Consider the following 24,928-nt stretch of genomic DNA (forward strand, 5'->3'; position numbering starts at 1 on the left):
TTACCGACCAAAATTGTAAAAAATAAATTTTTCATATCAGTTTGTCATCCTGCTGGTCTTCAGTGCTATTTTGTGTGATGATTTTTTTTTGGGGCATTTTTTGCCTTTTATTAGACAGTTGAAAGTGGAGAGAGACAGGAAAGACTGGGAGAGAGAGGGGGATGACATGACAACTAGGTCCTGGGCCGGATTCGAACCCTGGTCGTTTTGGTTACATGGTGATTTAGAGTTTTAATGTAAAACTTGCATCTAGTGTAAATGACCACCGAAACCTGTTTGATACAGAGCCATTGTTTTTGCTTGATTTGATTGGCTCTCTGTCAGAGAGAGTGTAGCCAGCAGGGACGCTTTTAAAAACTGGCAAACATCAAAGACGGTGTGTATAGGTATTCAAATGTTATTGTCTAAAAAAAAGTTACTGCCAGTGTGGCGGTGACTCTTACTGATTTATCTGCCAAAGACAAATTTGGTGCTTGGTGGTAATTTTGGACCCTGCTTTAATGTAACTAGGCGTCGAAATCCAGAATTGGTTATGGGACGATTGATGGTGGGTCCCTAAATGAAAAGATTAGCAATTTGTTGAAATAATAACTTATCATTTTAGACAGTTCATTGTTTTGGGTCCAGAGTTTAAAAAGTTTAAGAACCCATGTACCAGACAGAAGGCAACAAAGAACCAGATTGCCTGTTACAGCGTTGTCCTGGTTATGTAAGCGCTAGCCCAGAAAACTCTCTGTTCGTACTCAGTGGGCCATGATAGATAAGATTGTTACTCAGCCAAACGAGCAGAGTTTCAGCTGGCATCCTAGATCAGCTGGGAATGACAGCAGACAAAACCTTTTATCTGTAAAAGTTGTGAGTTTGAGGGTCTTAAGCTGTTTTAATCCTTCGTTTACTCTTCCTGGAGCTAAACAATACTAAATACTAAAATCTAATTCAATACCAAAATTGAAGCAAGATGTGAAGATTTCTTTTTTTTAATTTTCACAATCCAACTGTTACTTTCTTTTAACAGACTTGATTTTTTTTTTATTACACTATGATGAAGTTTCATAGCATCCATCTATTAAGTTAAGACTAAGTTGCAGTCTTGCTTGGTTTTAGTCTTTCTGACTGAGCTGACTTTGGCACTTAAAGACCATAGCACTGCACTAAAAAATGAATTATTGATTTACCAACGCTCCAGGCTCATATTGTTGATTTGTATCTCTGCAGGTTACTGATTTGCATCTTTGACGGAAGTGAAATCTGAAATTCTGAAGAAATCAACTTTCCAGCGGCTGTCCATCGACCAGACAGTGGATTTGCCCCGACTCACATCTCACCGTGTCGTTCCACCGACGTTGGTCAAAACCCTCAGCTGATATCTGTGGAACGTTCCATTGATTTTGAAGGAACGTTCTGCTGTTGCCGTGGTGACGTTCCGGAGGGACCTTGACTGACAGGTCGTCCTCCAGAGGAACACTGAGGGAGCGCCACCGAAAGGAACATGTACTAGAAGTTGTAGATCTGTCCTAAACGACTGGTCGGCTTTGACTCTGGAAAATGAGCAATGAGGATGAGTTCTTCGACGCCGTCACAGGTGGGTGCTGAGTGAGTGTGTGTGTGTGTGTGTGTGTGTGTGTGTGTGTGTGTGTGTCAATTTCAATAGAATGAAAATATTCTCTCCAATATACATCTTGATTTGTTGGCCAAAGATTCTGCGTAGCACACTAGGACCTTTTTCTTCAAGTTGTTTGAAACGTCTTTCTCTTCAAGAATAAATTGCAGCATCTTGTAATTTGGGAATTGCAGTTGTCAATATCGGAATTTCATTATTTTTTATGACTGATGTTCCTTGTGTCAGTTCAGAAATAGAAAAATGTCTTCCTCAGGGTGAGTGCTCTTGCATGCTGGGTAAGTGCTGCTGTTTATAGGCAGGCTGGATGCAGCTAGGATGGCCTAGTGGTTTGAGAAACCGTCCCATAACTGGAAGGTCACCAGTTTGATCCCCTAAACAGCCACTAGTGATGTCGATTCACGTATCCCAAAGAACTGTTGACTACAAAACATTTTTACAGCTATTTTTACAAAAGTGAATCATATGAACTGGCCTTGAATCGATTCACTACTGTTCCACAGCTTGAAAGAATTGACCACTAACGACCATGTGTCCTGTTGAAATGCACTTAAGACACTGAACCTCTACTGCTCACTCGTTTTAAGCTGAAAGCTTCAATTGTAAATGTAAATGCGTGGCTTTCAAAGTAGCTTCTGTCCAAAAGCAGCAGGCAGTATTTTGTCATTTCAAAATAAAGATTTTATATTGATTGTTTTTCTTAGGAGCTCATTTTCTTATCAGGGGTTGTGGCACCAAGGTTGGGGCACCCTGTGTTTTTACTGTAAGAGGCTGTCAGTCCTAATTAGATCATCTATTTTTGTCAGTGGTTTCCATCATAGAGGTATAATACCATCCAATGGAACCTAACCTGCCTTAGTCTGATGATTAAGTCAATAATTCAGAGGTCTTTTGTTTTGCTCTCATGATCGCCTGTGCCAGCAACACCCTGTGTGTGTGTGTGTGTGTGTGTGTGTGTGCGCGTGTGTGTGTGTGTGGTGGGGTGGGGGATGGTGTTGGTTGGGGGGGGGGGGTATGAGTGTATTTTTGTGTGTATGTCTGTTTGCATCTGTATGTTTCTGTATTTTCAAAAACAAAACATCAATCAAGGAACAAAGCAGCGACCACACCCCAGAGGGTTGCGAGATGATTTATGGGATAGGATAAAAACATCTTTCTATCATACAAATTCATGATCATGTCTATTTTTTTAATGTTTTTTTTCTCAAATTTTTGTTTTTTTGCTTGTGAAATACTGAATAGTTTTCACCTGCTAGGCCTTTTCTGATATCAAATGAAACAACCTGGAAAGGGAAAATCACTCTCAGGTTGGACTGTCGTAGGCATCGCTTCGTTTTAAGGGGTCACAAGCCAAAGGGGTTGAGAACCACTGGTGTCGAGGAAGTCTTCCTTACTACGGTACTCAAGTACCAGCCTCTTGTCCTCTATCTCACAGCCTGTGTACAGTTGACAGCTATTAAGCCGCTTTTCCACCGCATGGTACCGGCTCAACTCAACTCGACTCTACTCGCCTTTTTTGGTTTTCCATTGGGCAAGTGAGAATCGTCATCATCGCGCGAACATATGCTAACGTTAGCTACCAGGTTAGCTTACCCTCTTGCGTCGCCTTTGTAGGATTTCCCAAACTCTCCTGTTTTTTTTCAGCAGTCTTTTGTCTTGCTGCCTTCAGCCTCTTCTGAAATAAAATCTGTCTCCTTGCTGTGACTAACAGCCACACACCGAGAATCAAGAACACCATCCCTTCCATATCCTCCATTGGTACTACTCCAGTGGTACTACCAAAAGCGAGTCGAGTTGATTTGAGCCGGTACCATGCGGTGGAAAAGCGCCATTAGTGTTAGCTATTAGTATTAGTGCCTCCTGGGAAATGCACACAGGCTGGTGGGTCGGGGCCGAAGAGCGGGACAAAGCAGCGGTATTGTTCTCTGTCAGCAATTATTGGCAGTTGCTATATATGGAGACGGTGCTGTTTTTTGTACCCGCAATTTGTTTTCTTGTTGTGCGGTATTGCTAGGCGTCCATGGTGAGGTCCAGGCATTGTTCTGTTGGCAAGCTATTGTTTCCATGTGGGTATAAATAAAAGATTCAAGTGTGTGTGTGTGTGTGTGTATGTGTGCCCCAGTCTGTCTCTATGTCATTATTATGATCATCTTACTAATCTGACAGGGATAATGTGTTTGACGTAGACCAGTACCAACATTTATTATTCATTAGTAGACGTCGCCCAGGCTCAGCTATGATCCCCGAAGGTCTCAGTTCAGCATTGGGTGGCATCCAGCAGCATCTACTTTTTCCTCTCACTGGCCTGGTTTTTCTAGGTAGGTAGTATGTTTGAGCAGATGAATCTCTCAGTCCGCAGTCTCTGCCCACATTGTGGTGTGAAAAAGTGGCCGTTAACCCGCGTGCCACCGTCTGCCTCCACTTCTGCCCCACAGATAAAGCCGTTACCACAGGGGCCGATCTGGAACAGACCTCAAAAACTACCATCACAAAAACGTAAATCTTAGCCCTAGATGTTAACAATACTTTTAGCTAGTGTGTAATGTGGCTCAAATAAACCTTAGATGTTTTTAATGGAGGATAGTGCCATCATGTCTCACAACTTTTCCATGTATGAGAATTAATTGAGAACAGATTCTGGTTTACAATCGTTTTCCCGTCATGTTTTGCAATGACATTTTCCAGAGAACTCTCTGTTTTTTCCCCTCTTCTCGGTTTCTAACCTTCTGGCCTGGAGTAGAATTAACCAGTGGCAGTGCGATGTTGGAATCACGTAATGTAACCATGGCATGTTGACCTTTGACCTTAACATTGATGTGTAGCCTCGTTTCTGGTTTGGGTTCTTTGATCATTCACACTGAATGTGGTCACCTGACTGTATTTGGCACTTTTTTGGCCCCCAGGAATTTCCACTGTCGCCAAACACAAAAACTATTGCTCTAATGAATCATCTATGAATTACTTAAAATACTTCTCCACTACTCTTACCACAAATAAGAGATTTAATTTTTCTTCTGTGGAACTTGTTATATGAGCCTATATATCCAGGTCCATGGGTCAGTGATGAGAGGGCTGCAATATGAGCCAAAATACAGGAAGACTAGTGTGCTGGAACCGCACTAGATTTAACTTTTATTTTACTAGAGTTTGTCCTGAATTCGAACTTGCATCACATTTACTATTGTCAGTTTGTATAAAATTCACACTCTCAAGCATAAATCTTGGCAAACCTTTTTTTTTATCATTTAAAAAAATATATATTTTATGGTTGCACGCTATTTTAGGGGCAACTATGGCTAAAATGCTTGCACCTAGAGGCCTATTCTATTCTATTCTGTTTGTGCTAGATATCGCTGTAAGAGGGAAGTGCCAGGCTTACCTTATATGGTAAGAAACCTCCAGCTCACCTCAGCTCCACCCTGCATCAGTAGGAGTTCACATGCTGTGTTTACGTTCTTCCTGCCACCCACAGTATTGTTGAACAGCAGCAGGTATTCCCTGTTAAGTCTAATTCTGTCGCATACAACAAATATAACCTGTAGGCCTTCGTCAACAGGCACAGCTACATGCCTCAGCACCTCAGTGTCTGGAGACCTGCCAGCTGTGTTGTGTCACTATAGGTGTTTCTGTCTATGGTGAATGAGGTTTTGCAGTGAGGAAATCCTGTCAGTCTTGTCAGTTGATGATATGACCTTCCTCTAATTCGTCACTATATCCCATGTTGTTGATGTCTTCCTGTTTGTCTGTCTCAGCTAGTTGAGTGATTGCCTGCCTCTGTCCATTTTACCTGTGCATTTGTTTTTACTGTATGTTTAAATTGCACATGCATGGTTGTGCAGTATGTGCGGGGGTGTGAAGTGACAGTGGTTAATGAGTTTGTGTGTGTTCATGTGCTTTGTTGTTGTTGACGATAATAATAATAATAATAATGATGTGTCTATTATGCTATTATGTACTTAACATTAAGCACTATAATTAGTTTGATGCAACCATTAAAGTTGGGCGGACAAAACGAGACAAAACGTTACTGATGCAAAACATTTTTTTTATTTCTGTATTGCATTATCTAAGATTGCCTAAGCTCACATTCAAAACATCGATATCAGACACCCTGTATGTTCTCCCTTTTAATTGTAATACTACATTTACATTACAGTTTATATTCAAGATTCAACATTCAAAACTTTGCAAGCAATTTGCAAGCAAAACTAGAAATTCCTGTTTAGCTTTATATGCACATGGCTCAATGTACAGGCAGAAAAAAAAAAAAAAAATTCTCTCACATTTGAAGCCGAGTCCGCCGTGTCTTGCTCAAAGACGCGTCGGCAGAACACGTGTGGCTGCTGACGGACACGTATCGGCCGGCTGCTGTGGGAATCGAACCTGTGTGACCTACATTATGTCACGTGTGTCGTGTCCCGCAGGCCTGGATTCGGACGAGTCGTACGAAGGCGTGTCGGAGGCCAGTTTTAAAGATGCGCTGGTGTTTGACGGCAGCAGTCAGAAGAACAACGGATCGGTGCCGCAGGAGAACGGCATCAAGAAACACAGGTACCGCCGCATTCCTCCACCGCATTCCTTCTGCAGTGTGTGTGTGTGTGTGTGTGTGTGTGTTTGTTGTGTGCGTCGTATCTCTGTCCATAAACTATTTGACACAAAAACTCTCCATTGAAACCATTACAAATGAAATGGGCAGAGTGGCTGCTCCTACTGACACTCCCAGGGTGGGGCGACCTGCTCCACAAATGCAATGTTCTAAATTTGGAACATTAGATTTGTTGTTTGATTTGTTTTTTTCCCCTCAAATCCTTTATAGTGCCATAAATGCTACAATTGTTAGTAGGGGTAGGACGATACACTTATCTCACGATACGATTCAATACGCGATATGGGGTTCACAATTCAATACAACCATGATACGGTGTAATAAATAAAAGTTTAATGACAACAAAGTATGGCTGTGCAGAACAACAACAATGTAAAAATGTCATAACAAAGTGTAAATAATATAATTTTGATGGAGAGCTTGTGAAATTGTGATGGTCAAGCCGTATATATCACCGACAAAATTCTCAACTTGTTAGGAGGCTGAATAGCAAACAAAAAAGGTAAAAATTTACATAAATATTTTACATATGTTCTACAGTCTTACCTTAAAACATGTTTAAAAAAGAGAAATGTGTTGCGGTTGATATGATGATTTAGTAATTGAAGCATATTGCAATAGTTTTTAATCAAGTTTTCATCTTTTCATCTTATTAATAATTATCAAGATAATATTGTATATGGAGATAATTATGGCCAAGATAATCGTACTATGACATTTTCATATCGGCAGAGGCCTGGTGATAAAACAGGGAGCAGAAAATCACCAGAAAAATCCCCCCAAGTTTTACTGTCACTGTTTCCACAAACTCATCATCCCACTCACTTCCAGTGTTTAGAGATTTTTTTTTCTGCGGGGGATGGCATCATCAAGAGAGACGTGACTCTGTTGCTCTTGCTGTTGGGAGAGGCTTGTTCATGTGAAGCAGATGCAGACTGGTTTATCTCTCTCTCTCTCTCTCTCTCTCTCTCTCTGTCCTCAATCATCAGTATAACGTCTGATTTAGGGTGAATTTTCCCCTTTCTTCCTCGTTCTAGCACTTTCCATTGCTTTCCGTCCAGCATTGTCTGTGTCCTCTGTCCTGACAGCAGACCTGTCAGACCACATGCCCCGCTTATCTGCCGCTTTGGTACCCATCTCTGTCTGTCTGTCTCTCTCTCTTTCTCTTCCTCTATCTCTTTCTCTTTCTCTTTCTCTGTCCCCCCCCTCTTATCTACCGCTTTGGTACCCATCTCTGTCTGTCTGTCCTTCTCTTTCTCTACTTTCTCTATCTCTTTCTCTGTCTCTGTACTCCCCCTCTTATCTACCGCTTTGGTACCCATCTCTGTCTGTCTCTATCTCTTTCTCTCTCTCATTCTTACGTTTGCTGTTTTTTATGTCTCTTTTCGCATTCTTTTACCTTTTACTAGCATCCGCTGTCTTGCACTCTTTCTTCCTCACTCCCTCTATTTTCTTATTTCTATCACTTCCTCCCCTTCTCATTTTATTCTTTCTCTGTCTTTCTCTCTTTCTGTACTCATCTGTTTCTCTTAATCTGGTTTTCAATCTGTGACACCCAACAGATCTGAGTCTGTTAGATCAGATACTGTTGGTACTGATACACATCACAGTGATACTGAAGGGTTTTCGTGTGTGTGTGTGTGTGTGTGTGTGTGTGTGTGTGTGTGTGTGACCATTTCCCCAGAAATATTTTTGGTTGGATGTAAAAGATATTATATATATTATATTACCCTCTGACCCTTAAAGTACTCATTGAAACCAATACAAATGACGTTCTTTAAGGCAGGGTAGCAGATGTTATTAAATTCTATGGAAAACATTAGTATTTATATCTGTTGTATTTTTATTTTATTTTTTTAACTTTCAGGAAGTTGTCGTTTATTCTGGTGCAAAAGATCTTTGAAACATCATTTCATCCTGTGATGCCAAATCTACTCATTGAAGAAAATGCAAACAAAGTGTCAGATATTGGGGAAACTGTGTGTGTTTGTGCGCACCCTTTTTCATTTTTCATTTTGTTTATTTTCAGGACGTCGTTACCTGCCCCCATGTTCTCCAGAAACACTATCAGTGTGTGGGGTATCCTGAAGAAATGCATTGGACTGGTAAGGACTCCCAGGTTTCTACACGAGTGACAGCATGATTGTCCCGATGATAATTATCTCTTTGGGGGATATTTTGGATGCTTTTTGGTGGGATTGGGAGGTAATAGAATATACCAGTGGGCTGTTAGTACACCTTTCTTTACAGTGCTCGCTTCTTTTTCATATTCTTTAAATGAAAAGGAAGCGCTGTTGAAAGATCAGACAGGGCTAAGAGCTTAGCGTGATTTTAGCACTGAGCGCTAGAGGTTTAAAATGTATTAACGTTTAGAAAGAGAGCACCACAGCTTCAAACAGGTTTTCAGTTACCTCATAGTAACAGCAGGGCCATGTAGCAACTAATAATGTAATACCTGTAATAACTTGTCAAAATGTAGTAAAATATCCCTTTTAATGGGCCCAAAATGTAATAAAACTTCATATTATAATTTTTACATTAGCCAGCAGTTATTACATTATAAGAGGTGTAAACTGTAATTATTACAATTTCAGTTACATTATCTGGAAATGTATGGAAATGTATTACATTAATGGGTTTTATTACATATTGGACCCATTTAGAGGGACATATTACATTATCAGTTGCTACAGGCCAACATCAAAGCATTTCCTGAGCATTTGCTGAGCGCTAGCAGCCAAAAAAACAAAGCAGTTCCTGTAGGACATAGGGGCTCAGAGCTGTGTTAGCCAAGGTGAAGCCAAATTAAAAAGGATCTAGGATATCTGGACTGAGGATTAGTGACTTCATGTTGTGTCGTTTTCACAGGAACTGTCCAAGATCACGATGCCCATCGTCTTCAACGAGCCTCTGAGCTTCCTGCAGAGAATCACAGAATACATGGAACACACTTACCTCATCAACAGAGCCTGCTCGCTGTCCGACTCCATAGAACGCATGCAGGTCAGAGAGGAGCACACACACACACACACACACACACACACACACACACTTACCTCATCAACAGAGCCTGCTCGCTGTCCGACTCCATAGAACGCATGCAGGTCAGAGAGGAGCACACACACACACACACACACACACACACACACACACACAGACTTACCTCATCAACAGAGCCTGCTCGCTGTCCGACTCCATAGAACGCATGCAGCTCAGAGAGGAGCACACACACACACACACACACACACACACACACACACACACACACACACACACGTACCTCATCAACAGAGCCTGCTCGCTGTCCGACTCCATAGAATGCATGCAGGTCAGAGAGGAGCACACACACACACACACACACACACTTACCTCATTAGCAGAGCCTGCTCGCTGTCCGACTCCATAGAATGCATGCAGGTCAGAGAGGAGCACACACACACACACACACACACACACATACACACACACACACACACACACACACTTACCTCATTAGCAGAGCCTGCTCGCTGTCCGACTCCATAGAATGCATGCAGGTCAGAGAGGAGCACACACACACACACACACACACACACACACACACACACACACACTTACCTCATCAACAGAGCCTGCTCGCTGTCCGACTCCATAGAACGCATGCAGCTCAGAGAGGAGCACACACACACACACACACACACACACACACACACACACACACACATACACACTAACAAGATCTGTAATTCTGTCTGTGTCTCCAGGCAGTAGCTGCTTTTGCTGTGTCAGCAGTGGCGTCGCAGTGGGACAGAACTGGAAAACCCTTCAACCCTCTGCTGGGAGAGACCTATGAACTCACCAGGTACACACACACACACACACACACACGCACACACACACACACCCACGTTTTAATGCCACCCAGTTCTAACAGTTTATTTACCCCCTCTGTCTCCCCCCCTCCCCTGTGCAGAGAGGAGCAGGGGTTCAGGCTGGTGTCGGAGCAGGTATCCCATCATCCCCCGATCAGTGCCTTCCACGCAGAGAGCCTGGTCGGCGACTTCGTCTTCCACGGCTCCATCTACCCCAAACTCAAGTTCTGGGGCAAAAGTGTCGAGGCCGAGCCGAAAGGGACCATCACACTAGAGCTACTCAAGTGAGTCCAGAGGGATGTTGGTGGAAGTGTGTGTGTGTGTGTGTGAGTGTGTGTGTGTCTTGATGCAATATCAGTTGAACTACTGAATATCATCGCAATGTTGTTAATTTTCTCCCTCCTCTCCTCTTAATCTTCCATATCTTCTCCCTCTCTTCCCTTTTCTTCCTTCCCTATTTTCTCCCTCTCCTACATTTTCTCCTCTCCTTTTTTCTTCCTTCTTCCCTTTTCCTTCTCCATTCTCTCCTCTCCCTTTCATTTTCCTTCTTTCCTTCCTCTCTCCCTCTCCTTTTCCCCCTCTTTCTCTTTTTCTTCCCTGCTTCCCTCCTCTCCTCTCCTCTCCTCTTAATCTTCCATATCTTCTCCCTCTCTTCCCTTTTCTTCCTTCCCTATTTTCTCCCTCTCCTACATTTTCTCCTCTCCTTTTTTCTTCCTTCTTCCCTTTTCCTTCTCCATTCTCTCATCTCCCTTTCATTTTCCTTCTTTCCTTCCTCTCTCCCTCTCCTTTTCCCCCTCTTTCTCTTTTTCTTCCCTGCTTCCCTCCTCTCCTCTCCTCTCCTCTCCTCTCCTCTCCTCTCCTCTTAATCTTCCATATCTTCTCCCTCTCTTCCCTTTTCTTCCTTCCCTATTTTCTCCCTCTCCTACATTTTCTCCTCTCCTTTTTTCTTCCTTCTTCCCTTTTCCTTCTCCATTCTCTCCTCTCCCTTTCATTTTCCTTCCTTCCTTCCTTTCTCCCTCTCCTTTTCCCCCTCTTTCTCTTTTTCTTCCCTGCTTCCCTCCTCTCCTCTCCTCTCCTCTCCTCTTAATCTTCCATATCTTCTCCCTCTCTTCCCTTTTCTTCCTTCCCTATTTTCTCCCTCTCCTACATTTTCTCCTCTCCTTTTTTCTTCCTTCTTCCCGTTTCCTTCTCCATTCTCTCCTCTCCCTTTCATTTTCCTTTCCTTCCTCTCTCCCTCTCCTTTTCCCCCTCTTTCTCTTTTTCTTCCCTCCTCCTCTCCTCTCCTCCCCTCTCCCTCTCCCTCTCTCTCTTCCTCTCCTCCAGGCACAATGAGGTGTATACATGGAGTAACCCTTACTGCTGCGTCCACAATATAATCCTGGGCAAACTGTGGATAGAGCAGTATGGCACAGTGGAAATTGTCAACCACAGGTAAACTATACATGGGAGTTGTAGTCTTGATTGTGAACTGTAGTCCTTGTCGTGAGAGGATGGAGTGATTTGGCGTTCCCATAAGTTGATATGGGAGTTGAGCGCATTTTTGGTTTTCAAAACAGTGGAGATCATCAATAACAGGTACACCAAATGTGACAGTTGTAGTTTTAACACAGTCTATATAGTAAATATAGTAAATTAGACGTGACAGTTGTAGTCTTTAGTGTGATTTGTAATTATAATGGGATTATTATATGAGAGAATTTCTGGAAAGAGCAGTGCAACAATAAGGATGTTGATTTTAAGAGATATTAAAGCTGTACTAGGTAACTTTTATCGATTAACATTTATTTAGGAGTAATAAAAATCCATCGGCACGTTTGGTGGCCAAAGACGAGCGGGATAATCTGTCAGAATCTCAGAAACAGCGATGTCCCCATTCCTCTACTGTTCTCATTTCAAAGTGAAATGTGTGGAAACCCATCTGACAAGTCTGAGGTGGAAGGCGGGACTCCGGCCTGTCAATCACTCCTCCTGTCACTCAGTAGGAGGAGTGGAAGGCGAGTCGTTCCTTGTGTTGATTTGAATTTTGATCTCTTTCCTCTCTGACTTACCTACAACAGCTCTCAGTAATCTGTGCTGTTCATCGATTATTGCAGATCAATAATTGACTCAAATAAAGTCAAATAAAATAAAGTCACATTTGCACAATAGAGGCAGAGAAGCTAGCTAATTAGAGGAGAGATATATTTTGGTAATTTTGTGCTAAGGTGAGTAAAACATTTAATGCCCCTTTAAAAAAAACTTGTTCAGTTTGATTACAAGGCGCATGTTAAGCTTTAGTTATCATGTTGGTCTGCATCAACATGATAACCATTAATGTAGACCTGGTTTTTGGCATTTAGATTTTATCCCTAGCACCTTAACAGGTAGGGTTAGTGTCTTTCTGAACTCTTTGACATGACACATGGCTGTTGGCAGGGACTGAACCTGTGACAACCCCGTCTCTCCTCAGTGATCCGTGACTGTCCCTAGTGCTTACTGTTGAAACGGCACCGCTGAGACAGTCAAGTACAAATAAAGCACAGTAAACCTAACACAGTGACTCTGCTGTGATATCTAGTGCTCACATTAGATATCAAAGCACCTGCTTGGCATTCTTGGATGGCGCCCGCATGCCTTGCCATGTTTACACAGATACATGTTTACTTACCCACTTAATGTGTCTCCTCGGGCACGGCGGACAGGCAAACAGAATCACTGGATTGTTTTTTCCACCTTTATTTATCCAAGGCAGGTCTGCAGAGCATGTGTAGTCTTTCAGTAACACCCTGCTTCACATTCAGTTGCACTGATTCACACTGGGAGCTGCCCAGTCAAACCACAGTCTTCTTCTAAGTGCCTTGCTCATGGGAACCTTGTTTGTAGTCACTGAGGGAGGGGAGCTTGTGACTCATTCCCTCTCTGTGCCCCGATTTTCCCACCCGCTCTGGGATTCAAACCGGCAACCTTCTGGCCACAAGCCCACTTCTCCAAGCTGGATTTAAATAGAGTTAATGAGCCTGTGTCCCAGGGCCAGGATAAATTAAAACATACTACTAATAATACTCTACTAGTAATGGTACTCTTGTATCTTGAGGATGTACCAGAAACACTGGAGTCCTGACCCCAACACTGACTTTAATCCTTTATGTTTGTGCTGGTAATTGGTTTTGTTTGACCTTTGAACTCCCAAAGCCTGATCTTTCTGTGTAAAGAAAAGTGATAGGCCCTTTTCAAAACAGTGTTATAACCTGTTAACCGTTAGTACATTTTACTTATGCTACTTATTTTTACACTATAGATTGGCTGTTTTCATCCACCTGGCAAGCAAATTTAATTCAAACTTTTTAAAGGTCACCAAAAATGAAATTTTAATTAGATTTGTTTCCATCAGAAAGTGCAATGAAACTGAAGTAGTCGTTGGCCCTATGTTTGTCAAATGCGTTTTGCTGAATTTCTTTGACAAAAAAAAAATCCACTTCAATGGAGCATAAATCTTTTTTTGCGATATTGAGAACGTTTTTATTGAATTTCGCCTTTTCCATTCATATTTTCTGTTTCAACACATCACAATTCACGAAAAACACACACTTGGATGGAAGCCCAGCTAGCGAACAGACAGTAACAGATTCTTCTTCTCTGCTCTTTTCTCCTGCAGCACTGGAGACAAGTGTGTGTTGAGCTTCAAACCATGTGGGATGTTTGGCAAGGAGCTGCACAGAGTGGAGGGATACATCCAGGATAAGAGGTACCAGGACCAGTTCACTCCTGAACTCCTGAGCCACTAGTGAATAAATGAATAAACTTCTGTGTATTATCTAATGGTTTGGTTCACTATTATGCTCTGACTGTGTGTGTAAGGATGGGCAGAGCTGATGAAAGTCATATATAGTGTGTATACTGTATGTAGGGATTGTTTTGATTCTTTATCTTGTTCTTCTCTACTTATTCTTCTCCTCCCTCTTCTTCCTCTCCACCTTTTTCTTCTCCTTCATTCTACTTGTTCTCCACTTATTCCTCTCCTTCCTCGTCTTCATCTTTTTCTCCTTTCTCCTCTTCTTTTTCTGCCTCTTCTCCCTTCCTCTTCTTCCTCTCCCCACTTCATTCCTTCTCCTTGTTCTCCACTTATTCTTCTCATTCCTCCTCTTCTCTACCTCTTCTCCCTTCCTCTTCTTCCTCTCCCCACTTCATTCCTTCTCCTTGTTCTCCACTTATTCTTCTTCTTCCTCCTCCTCTTTTTCTGCCTCTTCTCCCTTCCTCTTCTTCCTCTCCCCACTTCATTCCTTCTCCTTGTTCTCCACTTATTCTTCTCCTTCCTCCTCTTTTTCTACCTCTTCTCCCTTCCTCTTCTTCCTCTCCCCACTTCATTCCTTCTCCTTGTTCTCCACTTATTCTTCTTCTTCCTCCTCCTCTTTTTCTGCCTCTTCTCCCTTCCTCTTCTTCCTCTCCCCACTTCATTCCTTCTCCTTGTTCTCCACTTATTCTTCTCATTCCTCCTCTTTTCTACCTCTTCTCCCTTCCTCTTCTTCCTCTCCCCACTTCATTCCTTCTCCTTGTTCTCCACTTATTCTTCTTCTTCCTCCTCCTCTTTTTCTGCCTCTTCTCCCTTCCTCTTCTTCCTCTCCCCACTTCATTCCTTCTCCTTGTTCTCCACTTATTCTTCTCCTTCCTCCTCTTTTTCTACCTCTTCTCCCTTCCTCTTCTTCCTCTCCCCACTTCATTCCTTCTCCTTGTTCTCCACTTATTCTTCTCCTTCCTCCTCTTTTTCTGCCTCTTCTCCCTTCCTCTCCTCCCCTCCCTCTTCTTTTCCTCCTTCCTCTTCTCCTCACTCTTCTTCCTTTCCGCCCTCTTCCTCTTCTCCCCTCATCTTTTTCTCCTTTTTCTTCACCTTCCCTCTCCTCGTTCTCCACTTATTCATCCTCCTTCATTTTTTTCTCCTTCCTCTTCATTTCTGCCTCTTCTCCCTTCCTCTTCTTCCTCTCCCCACTTCATTCCTTCTCCTTGTTCTCCACTTCTTCTTCTCCTTCCTCCTCTTTTTCTGCCTCTTCTCCCTTCCTCTCCTCCTTCCTCTTCTCCTCACTCTTCTTCCTTTCCACCCTCTTCCTCTTCTCCCCTCATCTTTTTCTCCTTTTTCTTCACCTTCCCTCTCCTCGTTCTCCACTTATTCATCCTCCTTCATCTTCTTCTCCTTCCTCCTCTTCATTTCTGCCTCTTCTCCCTTCCTCTCCTCCCTTTTCTTCCTGTCCTCCCCCTTCTTCTCCTCCTCCCCCCTTTTCTTCTCCACCCCACTATTCTTTCTATATCTCTATATCTTCTCTTTTCTCCTCTTCTCGTCCTTCCCCCTTCTCTACTTATTCTTCTTCTCCTCCCTCTTCTCTCCTCTTCAATTCCTTCCTCTTCTCCTCCTCCTCCTTGCTGTTCTTCTTCTTCTCCTCCATCTCTTTCATCACATCTCTCTTGTATCTGTGTGTGTGTGTGCAGTAAAAAGAAGCTGTGTGTCATCTATGGGAAGTGGACAGAGTGCATGTGGAGCGTTGACCCTCAGGTCTTCGAGGCCAACAAGAAGGCAGAGAAGAAAGGAGACAACAAGAAGCACAAACAGGTATTTTCATTAAATCAGTTAAATGAAAACACACCCAACCTTACTCTGAATCTCAAGCTGCTCCTTTCCTAATTTGCATTTATTGTTAGGAGCCTCTCTGATATTGAGTGATTCATAATTAATTGTGCCTGTTTGTGTAAAAATACGTTTCTCTGCTGCTTCTTCATGCACGTTGAGGCATAAACCAAAATTGAAAATTCTCAAGTGGTTTATATTATTGTAACTGTGTGCATGAACACTGCACAGTAAGTTAACTTATCCCAACAGTATAGAGTTAGTTTTGTGTATTTATTGTCTTATGATCATCTTTTCCACTTTCCATGATTTGTTTCTTTTTCTTTTTTGTTTTTTTTATTGGTGTTTTATAGCGTTCTGTGAGGTATTATCAAGGTAAACCAACAGGCTGCTGTAGGCTGCTGCTGTAGTCCTTAGATCTTCTGCTGTAGGCTGCTTGGTTACATGTAGTGAAGCGTAATAGCTGGAACATGTATGTAGTGAAACAATGCGAACAGAGGTGTGTGTGTTTTTCAGTATGATGTGTGGTATTTCCTGTGTTTATAACATTCTGTATGCTTATTTATTGTTTGCATCCTGTTTGGGGGGTGTGGGGACAGACATACACTGCTATGATGTCTAGAAAGAGGCAGAGATTGACAATGCAGATGACGAGCCTGTGTGCGTGTGTGTGTGTGTGTGTGTGTGTGTGTGGATGATGTGGCACTAAAACTCTGCTGTTAAAACCTGCTCCATATTCTTTATCTGTAGTAGTTTTTAACAGCAGTTTCAAAGTGACTCCTCCAGAATAATCATTTTAAGAGCAGTTATTATAGTTATAAAGTCTTGAAATGTCATAATCAAGGCCCCAAACACCAAGTTACAGGAATCCAGGTGAAGGAAACACTGATGTCGGTGGTAATTCTGTGTCTATGTAACATCTAGGTTGTAGCTGTTCAGTATAAAGGTTGTAATAATGAGCTGTTATTTGTTTCCAGGAGGAGCCGGAGGGAGCGGAGAACGACGATGCAGACGACATGCCGGAGGTCCAGGAGACGGTGTCGGTCATACCAGGAAGCACTCTGCTGTGGAGGATAGCGTCCAGACCGGCCCACTCTGCTACGGTGAGAAGACACACACACACACACACACACTGACACAGACAAACACACACACTGACGCAATTCATAAACCTTCACTCTTTCCAAATGCAGCTCATTCACTGCTATGTAGTTGGAGATGTAAGTTCATTTCTAAAAAGAAGGCTTCATGTTGCGAAAATTAACACTGGCTCTAGCCCACACACACACACACACACACATCCCTAATTCCTCTGTGCTCTCCCCAGATGTACAACTTTACCAACTTTGCCATGTCTCTGAATGAGCTGGAGCCCGGCATGGAGGCCTTGCTGGCACCCACCGACTGCCGCCTCAGGCCCGACATCAGAGCCATGGAGAACGGCAACATGGGTAATGTAGTTTTTACTCTTTCATCAATGTCCAGTGGAGGGTTTTTTTGCCTGGCAGTACTTGTATACTAGCAGTGTCCTGCTGAAACCTCACAACTCTTATTTAGGAATTATGTTCTAATATATTTAATATATAATTTAAAACTGACATTTGCACTGCTGTCTCAATTCCTGAAAAACGTACTTTTCAGAGCTTCTATATTTCTGCTGGGGAATAATAAATCTGAAAGCAAGGAGTCCTATAATGACTCATCATGAAACATAGACAGAATAGACAATAATAATACAATGCTGCCACCTACTGGTACATGGAAAAGTGCATAGACGCATAGTCTAGGGCATCGTCTGTCTTGTGTGAACTTAATGATGAGTCATATAGATGAGCAAGGACATGCAACTTTATTATATTAGTAAAAAATACTAATGTTTTGTATGAGTATCGGTCTCATATACGTACATGATCCAGGAAGGCTGTTGTTTCTTGTAGTGTTTTCTTAAAGACTGGGATGGGACCCAAAGTTGGCTTAATTGGTCTTAAATTTAAGTCCCGGGAATTTAATTTAATAACCGGTATTGAAAGAAGTTAAACCTGCAGACAAGCCTGACTGTGTCGTTCTTGCAGATGAGGCGAGTCAGGAGAAGGAGAGACTGGAGGAGAAACAGAGAGCTGCCAGAAAGGAGAGAGCCAAGAGTGAGGAGGAGTGGTCTACCAGGTAGGAAAGAGAGAGACACACACACACACACACCTCAAATACTCATCGGCATCGACTGATTTAAGTTATAATTTACATGTGGTTCTAACGCTACAGAGGTTCAACGTGGTTTAAAGATTAAAGGATTGAGAATTGTCTGCATTTGTAAACTTCCAACAGCAAGCTAGTGAACAAGTCCAAGGCTGTAAAACATCAGCATCATGTTACAGATAAACCCAAGAACTCTGATATGTGCAACTCAGGGCTGATAGCTGGTTTCAGGCTCTCTTTGTAATTTGAAACGTCTTTGAAACAGTCAGGTGTCCTTAGTTGTTGTTTAGTGAAGTCTTTGTCAAATGGAAATCCCTGCAGACCGCTTATCTGTGTGTGTGTGTGTGTGTTTGTGTGTGTGTGTGTGTGTGTGTGTGTGTGTGTGTGTGTGTTTCCCAGGTGGTTCCAGCTGGGCACCAACCCCTACACCAGCTCCCAGGATTGGCTCTACACTGGCGGCTACTTCAATAGGAACTACACAGACCTGCCCAATATCTACTGATATCCTACTAGCCTTCATCCTCCTCCTCCTCCTCCTCTTCCTCCTTTGTAACCTGTGTGGATTGTGGAGACACGTGAAGGATCCACATGCCCACCTTCACTCCCATCTTCCTCCTCTTCCTCCTCTTCCGCACTGCACCACAGCGGCCTGCTAGCCTTCAACATTTCCTTCGTTCTCTTTAAACTGCATCAACATACCCGATGCGGACTGGAAAGACGTATAAAGAAGAAGAAGAAGAAGAAGAAGAAGAAGAAGAAGAAGAAGAAGAAGAAGAAGAAGAAGAAGAAGAAGCCTGTTTGATATTTACTGAATCAACTGGCCTTCCAGCGTTTCATCGCTGAATTGGAGAGACATGTAAAGGATTCCCACACCACCTTCGCTCCATTCCACTCTTATTCCTCTTGCTCCTATTCCTCATGCAAGAACTACAGCGACCTGCTTCATGCCTGCTGACCTGACTGGCCTTTCATCACCTTCATCTCTACTTCAGTCATCATCGTCATCATCCTCCTCCTTGGTGATTTTGTCACTAAATGACCAGCAGACGGTCCTCATCCCTCTCTCTCTCTCTCTCCTGGCATCGTTTAGAGCACAATAACCATTACGCCCCGCCCCATTTCTCCCACAAGCATCACCTTGAAGGGTCCAGCCTTGTGAATTTCATTTATGTTTTCCCTTCTACTCGCTCGTTAATCACGCACGCCATTTTGACCGCAGTGATTCAGGGGTCTGGCACAGCTTTCTTTGAGGTGGCTGCTTTCCTGAATTCACCAGCGATCGGATCGTATGATGTTTCAACCCAGCGCCCCACAGTGTTCCTGACGAGTCGCAGCGGCAGAGAGTTGCACATGTAAACGCAGGTTTAACGGCATCCAGCCCACAAACTCACAAGTCCAATCTGAATGTTTTTAACGCCTTTACAATCAAACTCCGTCCTCCTGAGGAAACCCTTGCCCGGCCCCTGAACGGCGAAATTTAAACGGCTACATGGGCGGTTAATAGATGAATACGAGTGACAAAAACAAAATGAAGTATTTCACATGGTTGGATCCAGACAATATTATCACTGATGGATTTATGGACATGGACAGACACCCAGTCAATGGGGAAATCAGGGATGTGAATGCTCCTTTGACTGAAGATGGATCTTGAGGATGTTTTTTTATTTTTATTTTGGGGACTTAAGACACACAAACACAAGGAAAAATCAGTGTGGATGACACTGGTCGTCAAGGAACAGAATTATACATAAATGTCACAATTGTACATGAGCTCAGTGTTGTCCATGTGTCACACCCCTAAAACATAAGAGCTAACCATCTATCGTCCCTCTGCTACTCAAGGTTTATATATCAGATAAGGTCAAGGCAAAAGGACAAAACTACGAAACTGATGTTTCCTCGACAGCAGTCTGGAATGTTTGGCTTGTTGCGGGATCGATGCCGGGAGCAGAAAAGTGAAAATTGAAGCAGCTGAAGAGAATTTAATCCCAGCGGCAGAGTTGAGCTAACGCTGCAGAGCGCAGGTCCCATGTGACGCCCGAGCTGCTCGCCCCTCAAAATTTGACTCCGTCTTCTAACCTGTAGCGTCTGTATGCGTTCCTCAGAATCATTTTACTTCCAGGATAAATTGTTAGATCAGCAATCCACATCGCTTACTCCTAATGTGAATTCACTATATCAGGGCTTCTAAAATCTTTTCAACCCAAGGGCCGAGTTTAGCTCTTCCAGGTAGTTTCCCGCTGAGTGTTCAAAATGGCCGCTGTGAGGTCAATAGAGCAGCAAACTCTCGAGTCACTTCAGCAGGGCAGAAGTGGGGTTTAAACCTGGGTGATCCAGTCAGAGGGCGATCTCCATACTCAACCGAGCTGCCGCCCCAAAAAAGAAACCTGAATCAGAACCAGAAATCTGAATCTGTGTTTTTCCCCTGTTTTAACAACCATGAGAGGATCAGATCTGTCCCACAAAGAGTTAAGATCAGATGTTCTGTGCTGGTGTCAATCTGAGCCTGGAAAGCTGGATTCATTCATAAAGAGTTCCATCTAATCCTCTACAAAAGTACCAGTGGATTTTACCTTTTTGAAGTAGATGTTTCAGTCCTGGGTTAGACTCAACCTCCATCTATGTTTCTGGGTAAGGCCTTGAGCACTGAAGTGGGTTAATTATGACTAACAATAATGAAATGAAAGTAATACCAAGTAACAGGTGTGTGTGTGTGTGTGTGTGTGTGTGTGTTGTATGAATGAGTGTAGAAATATGTACAGACTCTTAAAGCCATATTAACTACAGGAGCGAGTGGATTTGCTGTGTGAATGAGGAGAACTTGAGAATGTGAACCCTCCAGATTTACATTATTATAGCTACTATCATTATAGCATGATTTAAAAAAAAAAAAAAGCATTATCCATGTCGATGTAATATAATGTAAGATGCAGCGTTAGGTATTCTGCTCTCCGGCTGGAGTGGATGTTAGAGCTCATTCTCCAGAAGCTTCACCTTATTATTGCCTTTTCTTACAATAGAGACTGATTGTAGTGAAAATGAGACTTGCACCGCGTCATCAACAACTAACTACATATGAAGTGTTTCATCATTCCCAATATGAGATATATCCACTGTTTAAAAACAAAACAAAAAAAGAAAAGAAAAATGTGACATGAAATGTTAGCACAAAGAAAAAAAAAAAGATGGTACTTTTGAATGGATAGTCAGTAAGTTTCCAGTTTGGCAGACTGGATCCTCTTAAAAAAAAAAAGTCTTTTTCCAAACATGATGATTTTGAAAGTGAACTCTCTCTGTACAGAAGCCCATAACTCAACATGACATGCTGTGTACAGTGGGCTCTTCATAGTACCTTGTGCACATGTTCTAGATATTGTGGCATTGAATCATGTCAGACATAAGTTACGACATCAGTACTAAATGTTAGGCCCAAATTTGGACTTTATCTTGACGTTAAAATACATGATGCTTCTTCTTAGATTGTAGATTCTCAGTATTTTGCCTTCTAGCTGAGCAGGACTCAATGCATCCAGCAGCCCGTTCACACCTGGGGTTCAAATCCAAACGCAGATAGAAAATTAATGCTAATTCTGTGTTGATTGGACACCAAGCCACATGTAAACACCTAAGTAAATACACCTGATTGGACGGATTTTCCTAAACCCCGTATAGCATTATAACAGAAGGTTGGAAAGAGCTGCAGTTGAGTTTATCACACAACGATAAAAATAGTGTTGAAGATGCTCTGTAGCAACTGATAATGTAATGAATTGTCAAAATTTAATAAAATGTCCCTTTTAAAATGGGTTAAAAATGTAGTAAAAACTGTTATTGTATCACATTGTTACATTAACTTGCAATTATTACTAAATAATGGGTTCATAAAAGTAAGAAGAATGTAATAACAATACTCTGTAATAACTAAATGTTATATTACATCATCTGTTATATATGTTAGACCGCTTATGAAGTCATAATTGCAGCTGATATTACATTTACTGGCAATTTATTAACAGGTTTAATTACATTTTCAACCATTTAGAGATATTTTTTATTACATTTTGACAAGTTGGTACATTCAGCTGCTACATGCTGCTTCGCTTCAGATAAAATTATAGATCCAACACTCTGCATGAATGAAGTTATGATCCTCAATATGTTGTAAGATGGATATAAACTGTAAAAACTCCTCATGATGTGGAAGAGTTTACTTGTGTTTAAATGTGACTTGGACACATTTATATACAATCTTAATACATCTTGGGTTTTCATTCCAGGTGAAACGGGGCCTTATCATTATAAAACAGTGTCTCATTGTGATTTAAACAGACATAAAACAAACAGATTTTTAACATTAACAACATTTTGAATGCATGCAGCTATTGAAGTCTCCCCAGACTCGTCTTCATACCATAATGTATCACACCGTTCTCCTACCTGCAGACCTGCTTGTACTGGTGAAACTGTGGCTTTGTACGTTTGAGCACAAACAACTCTTGCTGAATAGGTTTCAGAGCTTTTTGTAAAGATTTTTTTTAAGTATCTCTCCTCCATTATACAGTTATATATGGGAGAGAGAAAGATGAATTCAAATCTGTGGAGTCACAAGTACTTGACATGCGTCGGTTGGGCTACCAAGATGCTTTTTTTGGTTGATGTTGTAAAAGAGAAAAAAGAGAAAAGATTTGTTTTTACGTTTTTTATACTCGAGATAAAACGTGCTGAGGCAAATGATGCTGGGCAAAATTGAAGTTCAATATTTGATTGTCACATCGACTTGCAGTTGTTAGGAATTTGTCTCAGTGTGCTCACAGAACATAATACACAAAAAAGACATCAAAAACCACACCCTTCCCTCCATATCCCACAACATAGAATGGGAAATTGCGCACATTCAAGTGCATAAATAAGATAAAAAATAAAAAAGATAAAATCAAAAATACACATATACAGCACATGCTCCAGGGCTGAGTTCTTCAGGATTTGATGTTTTGGACATATAACTCCCAATCATTTCTAATACAACATTCCTGTTTTGTGTTTTTTGTTTTTGTGTGATCCTGATCCCTGCTGGTCACATGTCTCTCCTCTTAGCGCTCCGTTTGAAATAAGATCTTTAAAAAAAAAATAAAAAAAAAAAAGCCACATTTTCACAGTCACATTCAGGTCCTGTGATGTGTTTCACAGTAACAGACTCAATCTATGCAACCTACCAGTAACACTCAGTGTGATGTGGCATTGCTCAGCAGCAGAGCGGCGTAGAAATACTAAATAATACTCGTTTCCATTTCATCCCGTTCCTTCTGACCAGCAACAGAAACAAATGACATGTGAGACTCCAAGCTGCAGCTCATCAGTGATTCATGTGATGTGACTTCACTTCCCTTGTAAGCTGTACTGAAAGAGAGAAGAGTAGTGGGGGGAAAAAGAAAAGAGCATCTTTAGAAGAATGTGAATTTGACTGAAGAAATCCCCCAAACCTCTGCCCCCCTCCCCAAAAAAAAACCTCTCTGCTGCTTCCTTTGTTCCTTTGATTTAGTCAGAAACGTCTCAAAACGATGACTATGCCTTCTTAGTGAGTATGTTAAAATATTCCAGATGATTAGAAATTATTACAACCTGTGATAAGCAACACAACCAGCCTTGTATCACGACGTCTTGATCAATTTTTGTTTTTATTTGTATCTTTTTTTCTTTTTTTGTATTTACTTCATTTCCATGTGATGCTTAGTGCCTGGATTTAAGTCAGATTCCCTTTTCTTCTGTGTTTTTTTTTTTTTTTAATTCATCTGTGTATTATTTAAGATGTTTTAGGTGTTATGAAATATTTTGTTCAATGTTGTTTTTTTTGGTTACGTAGCTAATCCAATTTTTCTCTTAAGCTCTTAATTTTTCTGTTTTACTTGTGACGAATCTGAACCGTAGTGGAGAGGAGGAGTGTCCGTCTTCAGGGCTTGACGTTAACGTTAGTCACCGGCTTGATGACGCTTGTGCGTTTTGGCTGTGGCTGGTGGGTCTGTCGGTACTGTTAGCCTGTATGGCAGGTAGCCAACCTGCGTTCAATCCGTTTTTTTCCTATTAAAAACTATTTTGGCTGCTAGAATTGGCGAGTGAAATCCTGAATCCGTGACTTTACTGAGAAAGTTAGTTTTGTGGCCAACTTCCGCTCAGCCAGTCTTCAGGATTCTTAAAAAAAAATACTGATTCAATTTGAATGATGAGAAAGTTAGTTTCATTTGTTTTTTTATTCACTTTGGAAAGTAACTATCAGTGTTGAATCAGTGTTGAATCAGTGTTTTCCTGAATCCACTGTGGCTGAATGGTGAGAAAGTTATTTTCATGCTCAGAGTGTTTTTGTTTTTTTCTTTGTTTTTTTTAAATGTCTATCTAGAAAAAGTCATGAAAACTCAATCACACAAACACTACTCACAGCAGTCACACTGCCTCAGTTAGAGTCCGGGTGGGAAATGAACACCGGCCACCAGCCGAATGCCAGCAAATTCATGCTAATACGTTTAGGCTGTGGCTGGTAGGATCGCTCGCTCCTCTAGCTGTTTGGCAGAGAGTTGTTTTCTACTCTAAAAAACTAATTTTGGCTGGTAAAAAGTGTAATGGTCACCATCATCGTGGACAGATCGGTGACTGTCCTGCGCGAACACCGACCCCGACCAGCTGCAGGACCGTCAGTAAAGTAGAAGTAGGTTTTCTGTTGCTTTGAGTGTTGGTTATTTCTATAAAACATGTCTCCTGTTGAGTTTGACCCTCTCTTGGACTGTGTCGTGGTTGTCGATGTTATATATGTGTACAAGTGTTGCACAGAGGTAATCACAAGCAAAATGGCATATTATTTTGTGCAATTGATTTATTTTTATAGTATTTAAACAGTTTTTGGTGAGAACATTGTACAAGATGTTTTATTTGAGGTGGGACTGTAAGGGGTAGCATCAATACTTTGGACAGCTCGGTAGATTAATGAACGGGGGAAATGTCTACTAATAAAAATCCTAATTTCAGTTTTGGAAAATGTCTCTTTCTTTTTGAAATAAAATGAATATTGAGGAACA

General features: G+C 41.8%; 1 protein-coding gene across 2 annotated transcripts; it reads left to right on the plus strand.

Annotated features, from left to right (window-relative positions):
* Nucleotides 1–1,273: 1,273 nt before the first annotated feature.
* osbpl2b (oxysterol binding protein-like 2b) lies at nt 1,274–24,928 on the plus strand. 2 transcript variants are annotated; one of them, XR_013507168.1, is made up of 14 exons: nt 1,274–1,582; nt 6,043–6,169; nt 8,254–8,329; nt 9,093–9,227; nt 9,968–10,065; nt 10,177–10,359; nt 11,399–11,506; nt 13,710–13,799; nt 15,533–15,653; nt 16,646–16,771; nt 16,996–17,119; nt 17,741–17,831; nt 18,261–20,495; nt 23,176–24,928. XR_013507168.1 is itself a non-coding variant. In XM_078288253.1 (13 exons), exons 1-13 carry the CDS (start codon nt 1,546–1,548, stop codon nt 18,361–18,363), a joined length of 1,419 nt encoding a protein of 472 aa, XP_078144379.1. In that variant the 5' UTR covers nt 1,274–1,545; the 3' UTR covers nt 18,364–24,928. The 2 variants fall into 2 exon arrangements, 1 of the variants encoding a protein (XP_078144379.1); XM_078288253.1 differs by having other exon boundaries at nt 18,261–24,928.

The sequence above is a fragment of the Centroberyx gerrardi genome, chromosome 14 (assembly GCF_048128805.1).
Source record: "Centroberyx gerrardi isolate f3 chromosome 14, fCenGer3.hap1.cur.20231027, whole genome shotgun sequence".
Classification (NCBI taxonomy): Eukaryota; Metazoa; Chordata; class Actinopteri; order Beryciformes; family Berycidae; genus Centroberyx; species Centroberyx gerrardi.